The sequence below is a fragment of the Eutrigla gurnardus genome (assembly GCF_963514095.1).
Source record: "Eutrigla gurnardus genome assembly, chromosome: 12".
In the NCBI taxonomy this organism is placed as follows: Eukaryota; Metazoa; Chordata; class Actinopteri; order Perciformes; family Triglidae; genus Eutrigla; species Eutrigla gurnardus.
This window is the reverse complement of record NC_139926.1, coordinates 14,531,562-14,556,356: the sequence shown is the minus strand read 5'-3', so window position 1 is coordinate 14,556,356 and position 24,795 is coordinate 14,531,562. Positions and strand designations below refer to the sequence as shown.

The window sequence follows — 24,795 nt, the reverse complement described above, 5'->3', positions numbered from 1 at the left end:
CTCTGATCGATCCAAATGCCATTCAGAAAACTCAGCTCGTCATTTTGCGGACAGACCTAACAAACCATGACTTCGGACATTTTACTTTATTTTACTTTACTTACTTTACTTTATTGCAATCAAATCACAACAAAATATTGATTTGAGGTTATTAACACTGTAGTATGCTGATGTGTGACTTTCTATTCACAGTGAATACAGCTTAATGAAATTCACCGAGCACCTCTGGGTGATGTTATGACAGGACGCCATTTGATTACCCGGAGTATCTGGCACTTCACTACATGTACAAAGCAGCAAAAGTGTTTATTTCAGCCATGATTGTTGAAACATTGTCAGTTTCTACATGGAAGCAAGCCCCCCCTCTCTGACGTGAATAAACACAAATGATCCCAAGATCAAATACAACTGATCCTGCGGTCAAAATTGTGAGAGTAGGGCAAGCTGAAAATTCACTTCACATTTGGTGTGAACGTACCTTAACACAATAACAATATTTATTTTCACATTTGTCAATTTCCATAAATGTGCACACGGTGATTCTGATTTGGAGATTTTGGAGACCAAATGATCGATTGCTTAAAGACAACACTCAGCAGATGACTTATTAATAACGAAAACAATAGCTAGTTACACCCTAATTAACATCAACATAGTTAACATAAAGCATAGGAGCATCCTCTCACTACTTTATAAGCAGGTTGACCAATGGACTAAACTTCCAAAGACCAGGAGTTCTTCACTTAGGCAGAGAGAGGGAGGGGGCTGAGGGGGAGAGATTGGAAGACATGCTGGGCTGAGTATGTGTTGATGCTGCTGCTACAAAGACTCTCTCTCTCTCTCTCTCTCTCTCTCTCTCTCTCTCTCCCTCTCTCTCTCTCTCCCTCTCTCTCTCTCTCTCTCTCTCTCTCTCTCTCTCTCTCTCTCTCTCTCTCTCTCTCTCTCTCTCAGAGCAAATTACGTCAATGACTGAACATGACAAGCGAGGACTGCCTGTTTGTTGTGTACTTTTCAGTGTGTGCTCTCGGCTAACTACGTATCTTTGTAGGAATCAGGATTAGGTTGTCTCTCTGACAACAAGGGCTTGTGTAAAGCTGACCTACAGTACTAAATGTGCAGTGCCACATACTGCAGCAGGTGCTACCTAACATGGATGACTGTACTAAAGACAGTGACAACTGAAAATAATCAATTTGGTGAATGTTTCCTTTGTACTGACCCTCGTTACTGAAGCAGCCCGATGTGAAGTGGTTAGCACACACGTAGAAGCTAACACGGACCGTAGCCGTAAAAATGAAACGCAAGAGACCAGACCCGGACCGTCGTGCACGGCGTTCTGTCGGACACGTGTCCCCGGGTTCCGTCCGACCGGAGGCAGCAGTGAAGTCGCACCAGAGCACGTGAGACAGAGGGAGGATTGTCTCCAGTTCACCCGCACCGGGATTTATTCACGGAGCACCAGCCGGATCACCCAGCGCCACAACCGCGCTCTCCGGTTGGCGCCGTCTGTCCGCTCTCTCCGTCCGCGCTGTCGGCTCTCCGCGCTGTCGGGCTGGCTCTCCGCGCTGTGTTGCGAAACGCCCCTCTTTCAGATATCTCCTATCATCGTGCAGAGGATTTCGGCCTATGCAAATGACTCCTTTTGTTATGTAACGAAAGGAGCTGAATATGAACACGCTGTAGGAGCACCGTTTTACCGGAGGGTGGGCTGCAGAGACCATGCAGGAATTGCTTGTTTTCCTCATCCTGGGAGTTGACAGGCTCAGGGAGGACCAGTTTATAGGTGTAGAGACCAGAGAAACCCTGTTTTTCATAATATGGCCCCTTTAAAACATATAAGAAGGCTCTCTATAATTCCAGAGCAGCATATTACTTATCTTCAATAGAGGAAAATAAAAACAACCCCATATTTATTTTCAGCACTATAGCCAGGCTGACAAAAGTCACAGCTCTACTGAGCCATGTATTCCGACAGACCTTAGTAGTACTGACTTTATGGACTTCTTAAAATCCTAGATATCAGAGACCAAATTACTGACTTCCTGCCTTCAATCAGACCCAGGTTAGGTTTAACCATGTTTTGCTTTGGTTTGGAGAAAAGCGCTATATAAATGAGGCCATTTCCCATTTAGAACACTGAATTTTATTTTGCAAAAACTGGTGTCCAGTTTGTGGGTGAAATGTTATTATAAATTAATGAATGCTAAAGCTACAATAATAAGACCTTCTTCAATCAAATGTTTTCTCTGAGGTGAGTATCTAGAAACGGTCCCTGAATCTCTGTCTCTTTTGATTTTCTGGAACTCTGCAGGTAATGGTCTAAAACAGTGCCAGCAGGCTCCGGACCGGCAGCAAGAAGCGTGTCCATTAATCCCTCACTACTAGCCTCCCTTCGCTGGTTACCAGTCAAATAAACAACTGGTTTCAAGGCTCTGTTTTGAAAGCACTTATATCTTGTTCTTTCCTCTTACCGAGTTCATCTGACCCTATTCTACTTTCACATTCCCTCACTCCTGCCAGTTAAAACACAAAGGAGATTTACAGCAGAATAGTGACAATATTTAAACCCTCACTATTAGGTCATCTCTCCTATTGATGTTTTTAAATCCCCTCTTTCAAGCAATCTTTCATCTTTTGGCTAATTGTGATTACATTATGATTTTTTTTTTTGGCTTGGTTATATTTTTTATGTGTTTTATGTGTAAATGCATACTTCCAGTACGAATGGGATTTTGGACTAATTGAACTAATCCCCACAGCTATAACCTCTTGCTCAATTTATTTACCAAAAAACATGCTACACATCAACCTCCATCCATCCCACTACTAGGTGAGGTAATTTGAGTTCAAAGGATAGAAGCAAAACACAAGGTGCAAAGAGAGATCATAAAAAAGACTCTCTGGTTTATCTTATCATTCCTTGCTCTGATATCTGACTGGCAGTCTTTCAACCTTCTACTGTATCGAGCGAATCCAACTCATGCAGTGATTCATTAGCTGCAGGTATAGACCCCCCATGTATCACCGTGACATCTGCACTTTCAGCTCATATCACCTGATGAATTCTTAATGAATATTCACTCACAATCAAATTAGTCTTATCATTTCTACTATGCTGTGTCACAAAGAGTTTCAGTATTAGTATCTAGCTATTTGTGTTAAAGAACATGCACATCACTGGAAAGACTGGCAAGCGCCTCCCATCTCATGAGGTCCACTTCCCCACTAAGTCCTTACTGAAAGACAAACACAATCGGTAAGCTCAGCCTGTCACTTGCACAGTTTCACCAAATGTACATCGAGTATTCAGTGCTAAAAGGCTCTTTTTTAGCATGCATACACACATACACAATCATAGAGTTGCTAACAAAAGATGCCAGTGTTAATGCCCTTCATGAGTTTACATATAATATTCTACAGATTGTATAAAAATGAAAAATGCTACCGTATATGTACGTACGCATATGTAGACCACAGAGAAATCATCAGAAGACACATTTCCATGTGTCAACAGAGACACACAACAAAAAACAGGTACCGACCGTGATGGATCTTCCAAATGTTTGCTCATAGCATCTCCTCTGTCCTTCCTGAAAGACATGCTATAGCATGGAACAGCCAAAGATTCCTAATCCTAATCAAACCTAATGATGGATGCTGATAGACGACCAGTCTTGTCTTCCAGGGGCACAAGCCCATTCCCTAGTCGAGGAGGAGCTCCAAGCTGCTTGTCTGACCGGTCATGACTCAATGCACCCCAGCCTCATTCCGAATGCATCATGCATTTAAATGTATCGGCACACACTGTAGGCAAGTCGACATGACGGAGCGAAATCAATAGCCAGCCCCTTTATGTAGATGAGACTGAACTGGAACCTGCGAGCACTGAATAAGTCATCTATCATGTTTAAGTGCAATATTTAATATGCATTCCCTGTGAGGGGAACGATATCTGAGGTGCAACAACACAGACTGCATCAGTAGCTGCATACGCTGTGCGGCTTTACAATGAAGCAGGCGTTTAATGAGGAGATCAGGTCCTGCTCTAACCAGCTTTTGCACTTGATTTCAAATGATATAAAATCACCTCAACAACATAAATGCAGCAGCTTAATATGTGATTACTTCACATTATGAACACAATACCAACATGCACACATTAGGCTTTAAATTGTGTGATCAATCACAGAAGGACCAGCCAGCCAATATGACTCAGCACCTGTATGTTGCACCCTTCTTTCTCTTTCTCTCTCTCATTGGGCTGCGTTGCTCAGATTATGAATCACAATTACATTTCTATAAGGCCGTATTCCTAATGGGTTTTCCCCCACAGTGACCTCATCTTATAGCTTTCTGTAATGTGTTATAGGCGCACTACAGCCTGGTAGCCGTGCACTGCCACCGCAGCAAGGCAGGTTCCCGCAGTGACCGCAATAGGAAGAGCCTTTATGAAGCACAATGCAGACATTATCATTTCAACCAGTCAACATGCAAGCGCGTAATTGGACCAATAGCTAAGGCAATCAATAAGGCGTATCTATGTCCGATATTTGGTTCATAGATCTGTTGCTCAGCAGTGAATTCATATCAGACTTAATTCTTCCAACAGTCCAAACCAGGCTGAAAAACGGACATGAGAGAAATGAATCACATAAACCCAGACTCGGTTCTCCTGTAGACGAACAATGCGCCCCTTCTCCAGAGGGGCACCTCATCATTTCAGCTTCAATGCTTGCTGAAATGCTCATTCACCGCCGGCTGTAAATACTCCGCCAGATCGCCAACATCACAATCCTTTCTCTACCCATTACCTTCCATGCATATTATCTTGTATTATCAATCTGTGACTGAAATAAAGAAGTATATCTTTTTTACCTGTTCGGCGCAGTGTCTTTCAGTGCAACTCCGGGTCTGTCGGACACGAGAGCCTCCGCAGCCCACATTTACCGTAATAACGGTACTAGTCGTGCCCTGACATCATCATCACTGTGCTCTAGTAATTACGGTGTTGCGCTCAAACGGGTTTCTAGAGATTTTGAGACAGAATTAACAGAAACTGAGTATTTTTTACAATCATTTGAATTAGGAGAAGATTAAATGTGCTGCTAACTCACCCATGTAATGCTCACCTGCGCAGCAGAGCCAGTGGGCTAAGTTACCTCTGCAGCCTTATCCAACTTTAAAAAAAAAACAGTGAAACAAAATTATGATGTACTGTCTGGTCCCGTTTAGCTTCTTGTTGGTCATTAAAGGTAAACCATTGCGTTTTTAATTGCTACCATGTGATTCAAAGCCATTTTTTCCCCACCGTAACACCTTAAAAGTGAATCGTTGCCGTTAGCCTGGGTAACGGTAGCATACAGCTAACGCTAGCTAAACTAGCCCCACCCCCAGGAAGCGTTTCCTTTATTTAAACTTTTTTGGCGGCTATATGAAAATGTTTTCATAAAATGTTAGTTTGTCTGTCTGAAACCTGCTGATATAATTTCCATGACAGGTGTGCTGACGGCGTGTGCCTGCCGTTTATCCATATGCGCTCCCTATTAGCAATTTAGCATGCCCATACAAAAGGGGCGTATTTGTTCATATCAGATATTCGTTTGTCTAAATACCTGAAACATTAGGGTAAGGACTGTACGCCACAAAACATGAATATCTTACCTTCCCCGTGTAGTGGTTATTTATCCAAACGTTGGTATTTGCCGATATGTTATTTGATATTAATGGGATTGCGTTCATAGGATACTGCTCAATGCTTTGAAAAACGATAATATAAGCCTCTTATGTTAATCAGACCTAACTGTGATCAGTTTTGATTCGAACTACTTTCTAACAAAGAAATAGTCCCTATAGGTGAGATTGAGATCAATCAATCACAGGTGGAGCTTCCGCATGGACAGAACGGGACTACATTTCAAATTCCCTGCATACTACAGAAAAAAAAATCCTAACAAAATGTCTCTACAAGCAGTTACAATAGGGATGTATTCTTGTTATTGTTGCATTACACTGCTGCATCCAACGTTGGATTGTTGAAGACGTTCTCCAATATGTAATAGCGCCCTCCAGAGTGTAACTGCTGTAGTTACATCCACGTAGACACACAATGTAAAACAAATGCTGCTCTAGTTGTGTCCATAATGTATAGACAATCATATTATTTTAAGGTTATAGTAATTATCCAACATTTTATCACCAGTTTTCAGTTAATTCCAGTTCAATTAACATGAAGGCTTCTCTTTTATTGTGACTTGAAGCTGGCTCCCAAGGAACAATATGGCCCCCATGTGACGTTCAGAGGCTTATTTTGCCTGCCAGCTATCAGGATCAGACAAATGTGCCTGGGCACAGTTAAGGTGGAGTTCCAACAGGGAAGAATCCACCTGGATACAGTTTGTTGTTTTGTTTGATATACTCCACATTTTACATATAATTTTGTTCAGTAAATGTGTTGCTTTTCAAGAACTCAGGACATACAATTAATAATTTCTTCCTCAGCCATCTTCAGTAATTGAAAGGGAAACTATAATAACATCCAAATCATATTAACTCCTGGCAACCTGAAATTAGATTATTACTATCTGCAAATTCATTTCATGTGATGGAGTTTCTAATTCTGGTCTCTCATCCCTGGTATAAAGCAAGTGACACACATGCATGAAGAGGAGAGGGATGACCTTGACCAGCATCTGCCCATTAGGCCCCCCCTGGTAGATGTGAAGGATATCATAAGAGGAGGTTATGCATATGGGATCAAAGTATGAGCTATTTCCCTGGGACTATGGTCCTAAAAAGCAATGACCTCCATAAATGTTAATCATCCAAATCACTGAAACGACCTCACATCAGTTCGTCCTTGTGGTACTTTCTTGTATCAATGACATCTGAGTAAAAGTACACTTGCTTGAAGTTGCAGAGATATTACACATAACTGATATTAAAAAAAACAGAGCTTCTGACTGATCAGAAGCTTCACTTAATGTGTCCATTTTTAGAATTGCTGCTAAAAGCACCTAAACATAAAAAATAGAATGAACTGCCAAGGAATTAAATTGATGTGTTTATACCCCCTGCTATGATTATACTCGTCTTTTCCTTCTTACATTACTGCTTTAAACTGAAATTCTCAGCTTGAGAGAAGCTGTGAGATGTATCATGGCTTTATGGGCTGAAAGGAACCCTGATGGGTTTTTTTCCCCCCTTCTTTAGTATTTCTTTTCTGTGTCCAATCTGAAATAAAAAAGTCCTTATACAGTGATCCTATGTGTGGAATGCAGAGAGATCCCAGCCCCCTTCGTGCATGGGCCTCAACAAACCGCTGGGAGTTCAGAGCTGCAACAAGGATGTGATCCCTTCTGGGCAACCCTAACACCCTCTTTGTGCTTGTTACCATTTGAATCAGCCATCAGAAAGTATACCGACTGGCAAAATGTTTACTAATAACTTTAATGAAAAAAAATATATACCAAATGACAGCATTAACAGACAACAAAAGAAAATATGTGTAATGTGTAAATCAATTAAAAGTTACATAAATATATGTATGTGCGCAAGTCTTGGTATACAGACCTTTTAAGACAAATGCGGAAATAAGTATTACATATACAAACCTGAGACTACAGTGGGGTTGTGCTGGTATACACATCTTTACATACAGTACCTCTTGTACTTTAAAACCTGAAAGTGTTGTAGAAGATACAGTACTATACAATACTCACAACATACACCTACAAAACACTTTTGCTTTAAAAGTACAAAGCAAATAACATCAAATTACAGTTGGAATGTATTGAGTATCTCAATTAAGGTCGTCATGGCACATTTTTTGTTGTCAATAAATCCTTTGTGCTATAAATTAATTATTGGACAGATGAATGAATGCACAGATAATTTAATTTGTCTGAATAAATTATGAATTAATGAAAAAAAAATGTAAAACACAACTGAAAGAGCACATGACTAAATAACTACATTTGTAAATTGTATAATGCCTTACATATGTCTCATTTAATGACTTATGAAAGAAAATAAAAAATGATTGAGTAAAATCTTGCACAAACCTTCTTAGTAAGTACCACATGGGAACATTATATCAGAGATTCCACTGTATTTCCCAACTTACATGTATAAAGTAAGGCACTGCTCTCAGCAGCCATTGGATGTGCTGCTCTGGCTTTGTCCACCAGAAGGCAGTGTAGCACCAGAGGACGGAGCTTGGGAGTTTGAGTTCTTTGATGTGGAGGAAGCAACGCTGCACTCTGACCATCCTAAGGGGACTTTATCGAGGTCATCGGAGAGTAGGGCGTCTTCCTCTTCCTTGGCCAAAGGAAACACTCGTGGCTCCCAGGGTGCCTGAGGCTGTCGGAGGAAAGAGGACATATAATGGAATTGAGCAAATCTACAATTCTGTACATATTAAACACAATGGCACGTTCTAGAGTCTAGTATGTGCTATATTCATCACTTTGAAGATAATACAGTTATTGATAACTCAAGTATGTACTGAGCCCTATAGGCTTGATATTCCAAAAGCTATTTAATAAGTGCAACGTGTCTATTTGTGAAATGGTCTCCAAAAGCCAAATAACTGCTCTTCCAACATCAGTCCGGACTCCCTTCATTGAATTGAGAAGGCTGTATTACAGGGGAGCGTGGCTCTGGTGCCTGTTGAAATCTGTTTTGCTTCAATCAGTGTTTTTATGGGTGCTTGAGTGAATAAGACGTTCAAAGCAGGAAAGTAGGGGATATTTGTGGCGTGGAGACGGTTGATATGGGCAGTCTGGTCTAGTAGCAACTCATTCCTTCTCTAATCAAAGGGAAAGAGCACTGCAATCACAGTGTTATTAACTGGAGTAGAGTGGAGACAAGTATCTGTGTGGGCTCTCCAAGATACAGCGAGCCTCTTTAACTCAGGAAGAGTATTGATTAGTCTGCAACCCCTCTATATTCTTCCTCCCCCTCCTGAAGCACAAACTTACAGGAATATCTTTGACTGGAATGTTACAGAAAGCAGCCTTTCATCAACATCATGTGATAAATTGATCATTCATAAGCAATATACTCCTAAATCTCTTTATTGTGACTGTAAGGAGACAAAAAAACAAATCAATAATCAATTTATTAAATCTCTCTGAGACATTTTAGCATTTTGATATTACAGGGGGAAAAAATATCCCAAATTGATGTGTTTTTTTTTTACAGTGCAGTTTGTCCTGTATACTTTATTAAAGAAGTATACTCAAAATGCAATATGAAAAACAAATTGGACATTAGACAAATTGTCACTGTGTCAGAGACATGGCATCATATACCATCATAATACAAGTGGGAGTTCCCTCCTAGGGCACCTGAACCATCATTCTCCGATATTCAAGTGGGTTTGGGGTTTCAGCTGTGGTGCTTTTGATCTTACCAGCCACTCCTCCGAGCTTTGCTGTTCATCAGTATCCAGCTGAGCGCAGCTCAACTCCATGGAGCTCTCCTCTCCTGATGTGCACATCCCGCCCCCACTGCCCGACAGCCTGCTGCCAGAGTGAAAAAGCAAGCGCAAACCCATGAAACATCACTGGGAAATGACTCAACATTCCCCTTTCACACTGGCTATATTCAAGCGCACAGCGATGAACAAACCACGTCTGCAGTAAGTTGCACGATGCAGTTGGCACAGAGGGTGAGTTAAGGATTACATTTTTTTTTATTTAATCGTCAAATGCATCTCTTTGTCATCATCGTCTGATAAACAGCACAACATGTGACAAACACAGCCTGATATTTGTTCCCACCTATTCGGCCGCCTGCAGCATTTCCTCTTTCCCCATGATGACCAGCGCAATTTCTCTCTTTGCTCTAACTCCAGGTGTCTTTGTGCAAAAACGTCATCAGCAAGATCCTCCACCTGAAACACACACATGTACGTTTATAGATGACATTTTCTTCAGAAATATGATTAACAGCTCGTGTTGAGGCATTACCTGTCCCTCCTCATTGTCCTCATTGTTCTCTGCCCCGCTATTCATTAGAGATGAGGCATCAACCAGCCTCCACCTGCACAGAAAGACAGACTTTTTGAGGTGACATACAAAGATGGTGGACAGTGTGAGCACAGCATCCCTTTTATTTAAATGGCAGCCACTTGGAAATTGCATAACCTTTTTTTTTTTTTTAATAATCAATCAATAAATAACTACATAGATAAGGATAAGGAAAGGCACAATCAAGAAACAGGAAAATGAAAACCCACAATAACATTTGCTTTTCCAATCGGTCATGGGCTGAAATACAAAACCGGGACTTTTGGAACTCTCTGCAACTCCATTGTTTCATACCTGGGTGTCAGGATGTCTTTGTACTGCAGTTTCTCCACTTTAGCCAGAGACATGGGAACGACAACGTTGTTGATGTTGTACACACTCTCTCCCTGGCGTTTGCGAACAAAGCCCTAAAAGGAAACGTGGCGTGACAGTTTCGTGACACCAATGACTCATGACAGTAGACTGACCAGCTTTTTCACATTTAACTTCATGTTGTAGGAGTCTGCTTTTACCGATTTGATTCTGATCTTGACTCGGGGCATGACTGTCTATGTATGTCATTGGGGGTTCTCATTAGTAAACATGTTAAAAATGTGTGCGTTTTTACCTGTGAGGCTCGCTTGCGTGAAACTTCATCTGAACTGTCTGGGTTACAGTGCTGGTACAGGGCATGTTCCTCCTCTGGGTTAATAACACACGCAGACACATCAAACTAGAGTTTAGCTGAGACAGACACTAAATCATGAACAGAACCTTTAATATCACCTAAAAAAGGGCAGTCTATAGGAATCATTTGTTATGAAAAAGATGGCTCCAGAACACAGTGTTAACATACACTTGCTTGGACATACCTTCTATCAGCCTGTGCATGTGTCGTCTCTTCCTTTTCCTCTTATTGGTCGTCCTGTGTTGACTCTGAGCAGAGCCCGCCATCATGATAGGGGACATATCCATAACTCTGCTGTTTCGATGCCTCGTATGCTTGTGTGTGTGACCTAGAACGACAAACGGACAGCAAGTTAATACACCATAGGAATCTCCTTTCATTCCAATCTCCCGTTCAGTTCCTCTGGGATTTTATGCTTTGGTTGAACCGTACACAAGCTAATCCTTCACCATTTGTCCTATTATTTTCTCTCAGTTTTACTTGCTCACACCACAACCAACAGCTTTACTTACAGTAATTATAGTGCAGACAGCTTGCCAGCAACATGAATAATGTTTGATCTCTTCCCATTAGCTTAACTATGGGAATCCTGAAATCAACTGAAGACACTTTGATGTTCTTCAGGTACTTTGCCAGCGAGGCTAAACACATTATAGATGCGCACACACACACACATGCACACTTACTACCCTCAGCCTTAGTTCTAGTGTCGTTATAGTTAATGATGAAAGAATGAAGTACATCATTTGTGTTGCAGCGGCCGTGCTCTCTATTCCTACACAGTACAAAAAGCTGCCATGGTTAACTATTAACTCATTTAGGTCATTAGTCATTATCCTCCCTGCCATTTCACCATATTTCAATCTCCTTCTTGCTTCGACAGTTTATGTAATCTCCTTCTACTTCAACCAGCTATGATAAGAGGTTTGTTGCCGTGTGCCGGGCTGTTATTTTAGATGACGCTTACAGGCTGTCTTCCTTTTTTTTGCTATTGACAAAGGCGAGATCATTCAAGCTGATCATTCATGCTGACAGGAAGTCGGTGGTGGGTTAGTGATGTCTTTATCAATTTCCAATATGTTGCCTTAGTGTTTACTCTTTGCCTGCTTCTACCACACTTTTTTATTCAACACAAAGTCTAAAACATAGTGATTAGTCAACCCTCTCTGGATGAACTAGGAACATTCTAAAATCAACCCATCATTGATTGTTTTGGATCATCCATCAGCACTGTGCACGATCATGGGAGCAAGGGCCACTTAAAGCCCCGAAACTAGAGCTGCCAGAGGCATCTAACTGTAAACGATTAATCATCAGCTTCAGACTAATATACAAAGACACATTATCGACATAGGTGTGATGCCACATGATTCTATTTCTACCTACTGCTTAGGTGGAAGCCTCATACACACCCAGTGGGACACCTGGCATAGAAACCACATGTGATGCTACACAGGGACAAAACAAGACACAGCATCACAACAACCAAGTGGGAGAATTTGCTAAACAAGATAAATTGTCAGTTTATTATTATTATTATTACTATTATTATTATAATTATTATGAGTATTATTAATCATAGCTTGTTGTTAAGAAACCAACAACTCAAAAGTAATTTGAATCTATAAAAATGTAAATGTCTTTAGATGTTTCAAATATTTTTTAATATTTATGATACGTAACATTTTTCCGTGCTATGCCTTATCAAATTGGAACTGAAGCGCCGCCGGTAATGTAGCTAATTAAGAAAGAAATTCAAATTAAAGGCACCATTGAAAGGAACTTCATTGCACCACAGCAAAGAGAAGGGGATCAAACGCCAGTGAGGCTGCTATCAGTGTGTTGTTATGCAGGTGCAGTCTTTTAAACAGCATCTCTGCCCTGTCATCTTCCCCATCAGCTGACTATAACAACAGAGTGGTTTATAAGCTTGTTTTGGCAGCTAACGAGCAGCACCTAAACATATAAGGCCAGTAAGGTGTATTGGTATACTGTGGCGAGGAATAAGAGCACCACAGAACAGTACAGGGTATGTGATCAACACCGGTAAAGGGCTGGATCTTACTGTTGTGTAGCGGTGTGGAGCTGCGTCTGTTGTAGTGAGCTTGACTGGATGGTTGGCCATTTATAGATAAAGGTCTTTGGGTCCACTGTTCTCTGGCCAGGCCCATCTTTAAGTGATGGGACATAGGTGTGTCTGGGAGAAAAATGACAAATATGAAGGCAACAAATGACTCTCAGAAAAAAGCTCTCCAGAAAACAGTCAATAAATCAACATTAGATATTTCTTTCAAAAGAAAAAAAGTTGCTCAGCGCACTCAAGTTTCCTGGTTGAGTTTTACAATAGCCAATGTTCTGAAGCGATGCACATGTTTCTCCTACCAAATGAAAGAGACAACTCATGGCGAGGTGTAGACTTGGGGGTCCTGGGGAACAGGGCCCTGCTGGAGCCGGAGCTGCAGTCTGGACCAGAGCACAGGACTGCAGGATCACAAGATGACCAACATGAACAGGAAGATGATGAGAGAGAAGAGGAGAGGGTAGACACGGACTTCCCAGAGTCCTGCAGCACATAGAGGAGAAAACAAGAGAAGGAAAAATCATCTCTCACTTAATACTAAATGAGAGGACAGACGGGAGTTTCTGTAACGACCGTATTCAGTGGGATTTCTCTTTGTGCTTTGTTGGCGTGTGAGTCATAAAGATTGAAGGAAGCTGCTCTCTGAGTGCACTGTGATTAAAGACATTAAGTTGTACTTTCATCTGGGAAATGCGTTGGTCAGAGCAGGTCAGGGATTACAATATGAGGCCCACATCTTATGTTTCTATGATAGACATACATTTTTTTGAAATGTGGGTCACCACCTGTTCAATCTGGATTAACATATCCCACATTAAAGTGGCATTCATTCATTATTTTTGGTCACTTGGCACCGGACCAAGCTGTCAACACAACAGTTGCTATATGAAGTCATCGTGGCGTGACGTCAACGTGTTTAGCAACCAGTTAATTATTTACACATCCAACAGACACAGAGAAATATAACCATCGTCCATTAACCTTTGAGCTCCGTTTTAGTCTCCATCAAATATCTTGCTCTTTAAATGCTCTACTATGTTCAACTGCCATTACATTACATTATTAACATGAAATATTGATTTCGTGGTGGTTTAAATGTAAAATGATCACAAAACTGAATAGTATTGTGCATGGACTATTGCATATAATTGTACAATAATAGGGTCGGAGTTGTTATTATTTGAACTGAGTGAAAGCAGGAAATTCCCAACCGCTTGACACAGGACTTGGTAATGTCCCCTGGCTAAATAAAGGCTAGAGGTATCATTTCATAATAAAAAAGCAGGTGTTCCGCTTTAAACATTTAATTTCTGTTTAGTTTTAGGAACTGTTCTAGAGACACTGAAGCAACTGTATTTAAGCTACATTTGACATGAATCTGTGAATCATTTAAATTAAATAATTGAATGAATATGTTATGGATTCTACACAGTGACACATTTTCATCATCTTTTCAACATTTAAAATGTTTACTGGGTCTAAGATTGAGATTGATAAGTGATACAGTAATTAATCATAGTCCTGTTGGTATTGTCAAGTTGTCTGAACAGAGAGTGGTAAAATGCAAATGCAACTGTATTTTAGTGTCCATTATCTGCACCCGCTTATGCTGCACAGGGACGTAGGCAGCACTAATGAATAGCACTAATGTATCTCTGTAGGGTTTGTTTTGTTTAAGAAGCACAGAGTGGTTTTAAGATAATAATATGTTTATGGTTTCTATTAATAATTAGAACTTCAGATTGTAATTGAAGCAGCGAATAATCCCCAAAATAAAATGGAGGAGACCACATGTCTGCCTACCTGTGGAGTGCTGGGGTTGCAGGGGTTGAAGGTGAACAGTTTAGGTTTGTGGTAGGTGATCAGGGGTCGGGTCCGGGCACACACGCAAGACACGTCAGCTTTGATGCGCCTGCTGGTCCCAGATCTCCTTCTCTTATAGCTCCCAGGTACAAAAACACCGTCTCCTGTCTGACCACTGCAGGGAGGGATCAGGAAGGGACATGGAAATGTCAGGGATGGGTTTTATGCTGAGATCACAAGTACTCAAAAAGTAACGTTTTCAGTGTGTTGTTGGTTCTTCTGTGAGAAAAAAAAAACATGAACAAATTATGCCTAATTATAACCCCGTGTTACATGCAAACACAAGCGAGATCTCTTATTTTAATCGCATTGCTCTTATCTTCAGAGCCAGATGGAGAGTTAAAAAGGCAGCAGCAAGATATGAAGGGATGATTCAAGTCAAGCCAGATGGGGGTTGGGGGAGGGGGGGCTACCAGGCTGTTTTTCCACTAGGTTACAACACAGACAGGAAGAATGCTTTCAACTTTGATTCGTTAGCCTGTAGCCTAGGCCTAAATAGGACAATGGAACATCCTCAATCGGTTTTCTGTTTCTATTCTTTATTACATGTATTTGTTATGTTATTGCAAACGCAGCTCAAGTGTTGGATTTAATTAACTTGGACAATCTGTCTTCTATTGAATATATCAATATACAATCTATTTCTCCTTAGAGGGTGTCTAATCTAACCTAGTGTAATCTAATAGGAAATGATCTGCTTAAGACCTGTTAGAAAGTGAGCAGCCCCCACTTAGTGTACGTGTGTGTGTGTGTGTGTGTGTGTGTGTGTGTGTGTGTGTGTGTGTGTGTTATAATACCTTGTGAAGTCCCCCTTGGCTTGCAATGGGCATGGTTGTTTAGATAGTGGTGAAAAGCTGAGAGGAGTCATCAGACTGTTGACAATCTGGCTGAGCTGGGCACTCTGCAAAGATACCATCCATATAAAACGTCTAACAAGTGGTAAATTACTTTTTCTTTTTTAAATTCACTAGTACATCAATTAATTCAGAATACATATATTCATCCTTTTAGCAGTAGTGAGTGAGGAAGCACTCCATCCAAGGAAAGATCAACATATGGTGTTTCGACTCTCGTGGTCCCTTGATATTGTTTGCTATAAGTGATTATGGACTGACCAGACTGCTGGACATACGTTTGCTGTGTTGAAAGGATCGCACAACACAGGATTCCCAAAGAAAATGCTATTTTTATTCAGCTACCTCTGTGCTATTTGTGTACAGTGCACATTTCATAGTGTAGCACTAAAGGATTATACTGGTTATATATTAACATATTTTTGTTGTTATGCTGATGGCGTATTGATGACTATTGATGGTTTAATTATTCAGTTGCTTCACTACAGAGCGCGATGTAGCTCACACGTGCAAACTACTGCCAACTACACCGCGCTGACTTTATATATAGCACACATCAACATTGAATGTCAAAATGTATATATCGACACATTAAAAAAGTACAAAACAAAACATTTTTATACCTATCTAGTCAAACAAAAATTGTGCACCGCAATTACAAAAAAGCTGTAATGCAAATCTCCTACCTGTCTCTCTATGTTGTGCAGGAGGCGTGTGGGGCTGCAGTGTTCAGTGTCGGCATCCGAGGTCGTGCAGGACAAGCCTTCCATTTCTCTCAGCAGGGTCTGTTGAATCTGTCCGTCCGTCAGTGGCTGGGACTTTGCAAGCACCACACCGCCCTGACACGCACACATAAACACACACACACAAATAACATGAGTTAACCCATTTGGGCTGGTCAGCCTTAATTAAAATAAGATGATTTGGGGGATCTTGCAATGAATAAAATCAGACATTTCAGGGACTTACTCACAAGGAATACGCATCGTACCGTTATTATAAAATCAATACAATAACAACGAAAAATGAGTCTTTTGATACACAATACCTTACATAGTGATGGCAGTTTGTGAAAGTTGGTTTGTTGCTTAATGCAGCTTTAGATGTGATTACAGCAGCTCACCTTTCTATAACAGACTTCAGCTAAAGTGCGATTTGCAGCAAAAGTTATCAGACCTTAGAAAACCACACAAAAGTGACTTGTATCAATGCCTGACTAAACCCCCTGAATAATCTATGGCTGCCAGTTGGCAAATGATGTCAGCTTCCCTTTATTGAGTTGCTCACAGAGGACACGTGTCTTACCTTGGTCGAGCGGATGTGCTTGTGAAGCCCCTCCAGTTGCTGTATCCTCCCGTTCAGCTCGGCCACTCGTAGCTGCAACCAACTCCATCTGCTGCCCAGCTCCGCTCTCTCTTCCAGCCATCGCTTCTCACAGCTGCTGCTGCTGCTGCTTCTGCTGCTGCTGCTGCTGGCGGGAGCGTCAGGGTGATGGATGACAGAGAAGGACACTTAGACCCATGTAGAGGTATCATAGCACTCTGTTCCTTTATGTGAAATACTTTAGGCCCCTGATAACGACCTCACAAGACGATCACTCAAAATGCTTTGGAATTTGGTCACAGACATGGAAAAGGTCAAGACAATGAATGCAGTCATTGACTTCAGTATGACCATGAACCATCAAACTGGAAGTGCATGACGAGGTTAGCGCACACGAATCACTGGCAGGGAAATGTTTGTCCCCGGAGGGAAAAGTGGCACAAAGAAAGGAGACATTGGGAAATACCAAGAGAACACTTCCATTTGTCAGTTCACATACATGTGCAGCAGCAATGTCATCGTATGACCTATTGTACATCAACTATGTTGCCATGTAGTGTAAATTGTTAAGCATTCCTTAGTTTATCGGCCACAGAATGAAACTCTGTTGAATAACATGGTGTGTATCTATAGTATGTTTCCATGGCACTGGCCTGTTCACTTAGCATTTATCTCCAGCGTGTGTGTTGTGGGTTGACTGGTTTCAGTCGGGCAATAGTTGCCATGGCAGTGCTCTTGGACCTTGGAGAGGACAGGAAGGGACTCCCCCCACTTCAAACACTCCGATGCAGTACAGAGAAAGGTTAGGCCAGTCTGCAAGCAGCGACACACAGGGGATATGACTATACCCTTTGGTATTGTGAGTGAATATAGTCATTTTGATATTAGCCTGTTATGTCAAATAACCAAAACGCTGCTTTTTGCCCGCCTGATCACGATTACACCCAGTTTGTGGAAGTCAATGAAGGAGAACCTTGCAAATGAAAACAACGCCTTTGATTTATGGTTTATCACTGCTTCTGAACTGAGCTTCACTCAATCGCTGATAGTGTGAGGAGAAGGCTTGCTCTTTCCTTCTCTACAATGCCCAGTCCCGGCTGCCCCGCAGCTCTTTCCAACTGTATAATGAGAAAATTCCTGGAATATTTGCCAAGCAGTAGGCGAGCCAGTGGGAGAGGACAGGAGTGGAAAGGTTGCTATATGTCGGTTAGTGTGCAAGAACAGATTTTCACAAAGATATTAACATTGCTGAAATCGGAGTGGGGTCTAGAAACCCATTGGCTATCCTCCACAGTGAGAAAACATGAGTTATTTACAGCCAAGTCCTGGCTGAAGAAAAGGCCAGCCCGAGCAAGCTGGAGTGGGTTTAAGAATTCTCCAATTTGGATTATATTTCTTGGTTCCCGTGGAGACGTTAGGGCTTATGGGTGTGTCCTGAACTTAAGCCTTCCAAAACATTGCCCTTCCTGTACAGTACTGAACAACAAACATACTGAATGCAGAAAATGAGCAACACCTGCAGGTGTGTGGAACTGCTGCCAGCGCAGTGAGCAATGTGGATGTGTGGTTTCACATTCAAGGCAATATTAAAGGCCAACTAATTACACATTTTCTAGAAAAAAAAAAAAGGGGGCACAATGACCTGTCTCCTCTCCAGCAAGGTCACATCCTCTTCAAGGAGGAACCTGCCATTAAAACTCCCCAGGGGAGGTTTACTGAGAGAGAGCATTATTCAACCGACTCGTACAAAAGGCAAGCTGGCGCTTCCAAGATAACTGAAGCAGGCCAAATACAAAGACACTCACACACACACACACACACATAGACAATTCACACTTACAAAACACACTTTCTCATTCCTGTTCTCAGTGCTCGTAAACATGCCCCAGTGTTGTAAACAGTTCCCGTTTATTGCTCTGATACAGGAAACAAACTAAAGGGTTGAAGAACCGAAGAAATAAAATGGTCCTGCACTTAAACCAGACATGACATGACTCATTCAGAAAGAAAGGCCGAATGGGAGTTAAGCCAAGACCATGACATTACCCCTTCTGTCCGAACACCGACTCCACACTGATTTCCCCACACTGTGGATGAGGAGGTGTCTTAATCTGCTAAAACGTGGTGCTAAAAGAATTAAAGAAACCCCCACAGCAGAGGAACTCTGCACATAATCAACCTCCCTCAAAAGAATCTCCTTTACAAATGAAGACGTTGTGCAAAGCATCTGGTTTCACTTGTATTTTTGTAATGCTTATTTGTTTAATTTTGATAGAGGGCAAGTATCTATTTCTCTGGAATTTCTGAAGTAAATATGCATGATATCACTCTCCAATGTTTCCTCATTCTCCACTGCCAGACAGAATAATGAACCCTGACAAAATACAGAATCTGTATTCAGGTAGACATGATGATGGGGCAAACGGAGAGGTTTGTAATTGATTCAATTTTTCTGAAAAGGTGTGACAAAGTTTTCTGTTAGCTGATACTATCTTGTGGTTTTTAATCGCCACAAAAACAAAAACATTCCATACTGGATTGAACATACAAACATACCGGATTTGCCCCATTTTGCCTCGCCTGGGACAATACAACGCCCTGTGAGCAAGGCATCACCTATCCAAACCACACACACAGGTCACTCACCTCAAAAATCTGTTTTCACTAGAACAAGGAGGAGCAAGATGGCACAGAATGGCTGCCATGTTACAGGCCTGCTGGCACAGACGTGTTTACTTCCTAGCCTGTGGGAAAAGAGAACTGGCTGGTCTGTTGAATGTGTGACTGCCGAATGGAAACAGAACGTGTGTGTGTGTGTGTGTGTGTGTGTGTGTGTGTCTGTGTGTGTGCATACCTAAAAAATGTCATCACACTCTCCACAGCTGGGAGGGAAAAAAAACGTGTGCTTATGACAACCACACTGTAAACGCCTAAGACCGCGGAGGCACCCCGACACAGCCGACTTTCCAAAACGTATACCGTCATCGTGAATAAGCCTCTCCAATTTACATCGTGTTTATATTCTTTTAAACCAGTTCCCTCTCGCTTCGTTTCAGACTCTTCATTGTCCTGCACTGAAAGGTTGCCTGGAGTGAGAGCCCACCTCTGTGTACTCTGAATTAAAACAAGGCCAACGGCTCCAGCGTGAACCGCAGCTGGGTTCACGCAACCAGATCCCAGAAAAACAGAACAAGTCTTTTGGCAGTGAGAGCACAACAAAGTTTGCGAAATGACTTCTTAGTGTTTTCTCCAAAACTAGCTGGCAAGTTCATATGGTTCAGCTTGATAAGCAAAACACGTGGTTTGGGAGACTTCTAAACCCTCTCCTTTTGTAGCTTGTTTATTTAGCTGGAATAACCAGCTGTGACACATATGATACGCATTGTGGCTCTTAAAAATACAAAGTTTCAAAATAAGGAACAGACCGCGATTTCAAGGCGCTCCTTAACTTAACACACAAGGAAACTGGTCTCACTCAATTTGCTTGTAAAACAGAAACCAAACCTTGTTTTGTGTGGAAAATGTGTTTCCGAACAACCAAAAAAGCCCACTGCACAAATAACTGCACAAAAAATACATCTGTTGATTTCTGTCTTGAGACACACCAAAAGAATCCACCTTCAGGGTTTTAGAATCTGACTCTCATTGATTATTGTGACACATCCAACCAACTATTTATACCTTATACTCACACAGGTGAAGTCTTGGCTGTGCCATGGATCCTATCGCTTAGCACTTGCTCCTCGTCCGAGCTGCTGCTGGCTGTGGCCTCGGAGTCCAGAGCCTCCTGCAGGCCTCTCAGCACCGCCTGGCTGGAGAGGCTGAATTCTGCTGACTCTGTGAAGGAAGACGAGGCTGTGTACGTCTCTAGCCAAGAACAGTGGGGTTTACTCCCCGGTTGCAGAGGTAGTAAACCTGAATGCACGGGGTCCGGGCTGTTGAGGGACACCCCGCCAAATTGATGGTGCCTTTTCAGCCACTCCAGCTGCTGGTCGCAGTGGAGCAAAGCGTGCTCCCCTAGCACGGCTTGCAGTCTCCTCTGAAGTCCCTGGGCTCGGCTCTGCAGCCCTGCCTGCCTGGAGACCTGCTCCTTCATAGCCACCTCCACCACAGCTGTGGATGCCAGCTGGTCAGAGATCATCCTGCCACTGCGAGGCTGCATTGAAGAAGGAGGGGGACAACGCACTGCAGCCACTTTCCCCTGTGTCGGTGTAGTTTGGGTTGCATAGAAGGGAGCGTAACCCTGGGAGTTTATGTCCCCATGGGAATATGAAGGAGGAACACTGGTTTGGATAAGAGGGGAATGATGCACATCACCACCATCTGGTCCACTTTCAGGAGCAGCACTGCACCCATGCAGCATGCTAGCATCTTGGCTATTGTGCTCGACAACAGGGACAAAAAACATGTCTCGTACACCTGGGGAGACGCAGGCCCCCTGATGAGAATTTCTCAGGCATTTATTGAAGGAAAGGAAGCTGAGGAGGGAATCGGGGCTGGGGAGAAGGACCGTCTCACAAGGGCTGGCCGACGCCTGCGGACACGGGGAAAGCACAGGGTTGGCAGGGATGTCCAGGGGACTCATTGGAAGACAGGAGTCCAGAGAGGGAAACACGGAAAGGTTCAGCCACAACTCCTGCAGGTCACCATCATCCACCGACCATATCTGGGAGTCGAGCTCAGCGCCGCGCACGGCTCTCCCGTCCGAGTCCATTCTGACAGAGGCTGGAGGCGTGGACAGGTGGATCCCATGGCCATCTTTCAGGATTTTAGTCAGGGCTGGGGCCATACCCCTGATGGTCAAGGTAGCCAAGGCAGCAAACCTCACAGCCTGCACCGTAAATCACCTGACAAAAACAAACAAGTTAGTGGCTAAAGCGCCTCTACCAATAGAAATACATCCTAAAAACTAAAGATGGAATCCATACCAGAATTTTCAGCACAACAAACGGATTATGAAATACTGTAAGCAGGAATAGTGAGATCCAAACACTTAACTGTGGTGGTGTAAGATTGATGGGGACAAATAAACCCCAGAGTCACAGCAGCTGTAGCCAAATAAGCTGTGCGTTAACTACCGTTGACGCATTTTCTGGTTAACGGCTCTATTTGGGAACATTTTGGTGATGACACACATTTGGGACCAAAAATATCCTAATTTTGGCGCTGGTTCCCTCCGTTTTACACCGTTAACACCTAACTAACGTTGACATGTTTAAACTAGAACCGTTGCTGTTTTAAAGCCCGTCTTTGGTGACATTCATGTTAAACAGCCAGGGAGAAAATGGATGGAGATGATGAGAAGCGATAACGGAACGAAACAAATAACGTTATATACTCTTCCATCATGTTAAACGTATCGCTGTAGTTACGCTAGCTGGAATTGTCAATATGACACTTGCAGCCACTTTAAACTGTGTTAAATACAAGAGCTAAGCTAGCCGAACCGAGTCCAATAACGGACGTTAACGTTAACATGCATTAACAGTATAACATTAACGCTACTCACCTGAAGAAGCGGTAAACCGTTGACTCAACATCATTTATTCCACTCAGGTTCAACGTTATGGCTGAATATGACGTTAAAATGTGACGTGTGTCTGCGTGTGTTGCTTTGCCGGTCCTTTGGAGAAAATTAAATCTGTTTGGTTTATCTGGGAATCCAAATGTTGCTCTCCTCTCCTGTCAACAACCACTGCGTCTCCTTCTCCTCTCCTCTCCTTCACCTACCAACTGCCGAGACTGGAGAGAGGGCGAGACACAGCTGAAGGAGGCGTGGCTGGACCAGATTTATGATGCCTTCAAGACCACTTCAGAAGCTCAGATTTTACAGCTCGTGTCATGTGTCACTTGGTAATATCGTTTTAATTCATAATTACTATTATTAAAAATGATCTCATAATAACAAGAACATTGTTTCATAATTAAAAAAATTGAATCTCATAATTATGTAGGCCAGATTTTAATTGATTTGAGTTGTCACAGTTATCAGTGGAGATTTGTTTTAAACAAGAATTTAAAAAATAAACGACAATAACAATAATATGAAACAATAAAATACACTACCTTTGTTGTTGTTTAAAAGGGTGGCTGCAATTTAGCAACTTAAATTTTACAATGCTATTTTCATGCATTTCATAGCTCACTCGTGAAAGCAATATTTCCGACGGATCATGAATGTATCATTTTAAAACGTTTGACCTCTGCCAGCATCAAAGGGCAAAATCATAGAATGAAATGGATTTTCTTTCTTGATGTTTTGCCAGTGAATCTTTGCAAATCAACATGAGTGCAGGAAGTGTTCAAGTCCTGTCCTTTAGTAAAAGTATCAATACAACACTAAAACAAAGGTACCATGCAACTAACCCAACAACCATCTATTTTATTCACCAATTATGTTCAGGATATACACCTGTTCTAAGAATTACACAATGCCATTTGCTCTGCCTCTGCATATATATTTCGCCACTGTGAGTGTCCTCTGACTTTCTTAGGTTGTTAAATTGGACTAACTACCTGTCAGATCTGGGGCGGCCAATGAGATTTCAGGGGTGGCCTTGGCAAATTGTGTTGATAACAAAAATAAAAATTAAGGATTTGAAAACTCTTGAAATAATTTTTCATCCGAATGGAATGGGAGAACAACTGCTGTGCAAAATTTTTATTTAAATAAGCACGTCTGACTAAAACGCCAGAATCAACAGATGATATAAAAACAAAGGGAAGAAAACAGTCACATAAAAATAATACTGTCAGAAATAGCAAACTCATTATGATACATCTTTACATTCTTCTTTACAGTCAAACACTCATTGACCGTTATGATCCTGCTGGTATAGTTAATTACTCTTCACACACACACACACACACACACCACACACACACACACACACACACACACACCCTACAAACACCAATAGGTGTTTAGGACACACACAATCTCTCTTTCTCTCAAACCCACACACACACACCAGCCACAAGTTCATCCCTCTTCAGTCTGTCAGTGTATATATGAGATGTCCATTATGCTACGTGTCACGGACTCGGACATAGAGGGAATAAATAAACGTCGGCATCAGAATTCAAAGTCGTTCCTCAGTTTCTATTGGCTTTAAACAGTACTTTGTGCATCCTTCAGTGGTTTGTTATTGTCTTGTTCCATCAATAATTTCTTCTTAGATCGTCTAAGAAGAAACTGATTTTCAAATCACAGCAGTGGGACACACATATTCATATTTCAGCACTTAAAGGGCCACAGCAATATTCTTGCACGTTCTAGTCTATTTGCCACACATCACATACACTTTACATCACTGCTGTGAATCCAAATGTATTTTCCGAGATTCGCGGCGGTCGCTAATTCACATTCCTGCCTGTGAGCACAGCGAGTGAAGATCGTATCTGCTTCCATTTACCGCTGTGCATTAATCTGCACTGCGTTACCAGGCAGCGACGAGGCAGATGTGCTTGTTTGTCTGCCGCGGATCAGCGACCTCGACGCGCGTTTGAAGAGCCTGCAAATTGTTTTTCATCTCGCGGCGAAGTAAATGTGAATCAGCGGCCGCGTGGAAGATGGGTGCAACACATTACACACACTTTAACAGCGCAGCAGCAGTGCCATGTGTGAGATGAAGTGAATTCACTAAAACATGCAAAAACAACTGAAATGGCCACACGATAACACTCACTCTGGAAACATTTTACATGCAAAAAAAAACGTGCACTTACATAATATGCGGACACACACACACACACACACACACACACGTGTATTTAGATTGTTAGTGTGCAGCCCTGAATGCAGGATGCATCACAATTGTAAGTATGAGAGTAGGTTTCTGTGTATGTGTGTGTGTGTGTGTGTGTGTGTGTTCAAAGTGGGGCAGTTAGAAGTAGTCTCTCCTCCGGGAATCGTCACTGATGAAGGAGGGGTTCCACTGGGCGGGGTAGATGCACGAGTGGCGTGAACCTGGCAGG

The 24,795-nt window shown here is 42.1% G+C and overlaps 2 protein-coding genes across 6 annotated transcripts in view; both read right to left on the bottom strand.

The window, feature by feature from the left end:
* Positions 1-7,430: 7,430 nt before the first annotated feature.
* Positions 7,431-22,534, bottom strand: kansl1l (KAT8 regulatory NSL complex subunit 1-like). Of its 5 annotated transcripts, none has more exons than XM_084022931.1 (15): positions 22,328-22,534; positions 20,511-21,665; positions 16,801-16,963; positions 16,182-16,334; positions 15,439-15,542; positions 14,582-14,756; positions 13,081-13,261; positions 12,764-12,895; positions 10,883-11,026; positions 10,639-10,712; positions 10,326-10,438; positions 9,972-10,044; positions 9,783-9,895; positions 9,413-9,524; positions 7,431-8,358 (listed from the first exon to the last, which is right to left on the bottom strand). In XM_084022931.1, the coding sequence occupies exons 2-15, from the start codon at positions 21,605-21,607 to the stop codon at positions 8,146-8,148; spliced, it is 2,847 nt and encodes a 948-aa protein (XP_083879057.1). In that variant the 5' UTR covers positions 21,608-21,665; positions 22,328-22,534; the 3' UTR covers positions 7,431-8,145. The 5 variants fall into 5 exon arrangements, with proteins under 5 accessions (XP_083879057.1, XP_083879059.1, XP_083879058.1 ...); XM_084022933.1 differs by having other exon boundaries at positions 9,413-9,521; XM_084022932.1 differs by having other exon boundaries at positions 16,801-16,960.
* A 2,170-nt stretch (positions 22,535-24,704) lies between these two features.
* LOC311022439 (uncharacterized protein) overlaps positions 24,705-24,795 on the bottom strand; it is a gene marked incomplete at its 3' end in the record, with an annotated part of 5,536 nt that continues 5,445 nt past the window's right edge. Inside the window, exon 3 of the mRNA XM_084023690.1 lies at positions 24,705-24,787. Coding sequence (XP_083879816.1) covers positions 24,705-24,787 — 83 coding nt within the window. The remainder of the gene's footprint in view (positions 24,788-24,795) is intronic.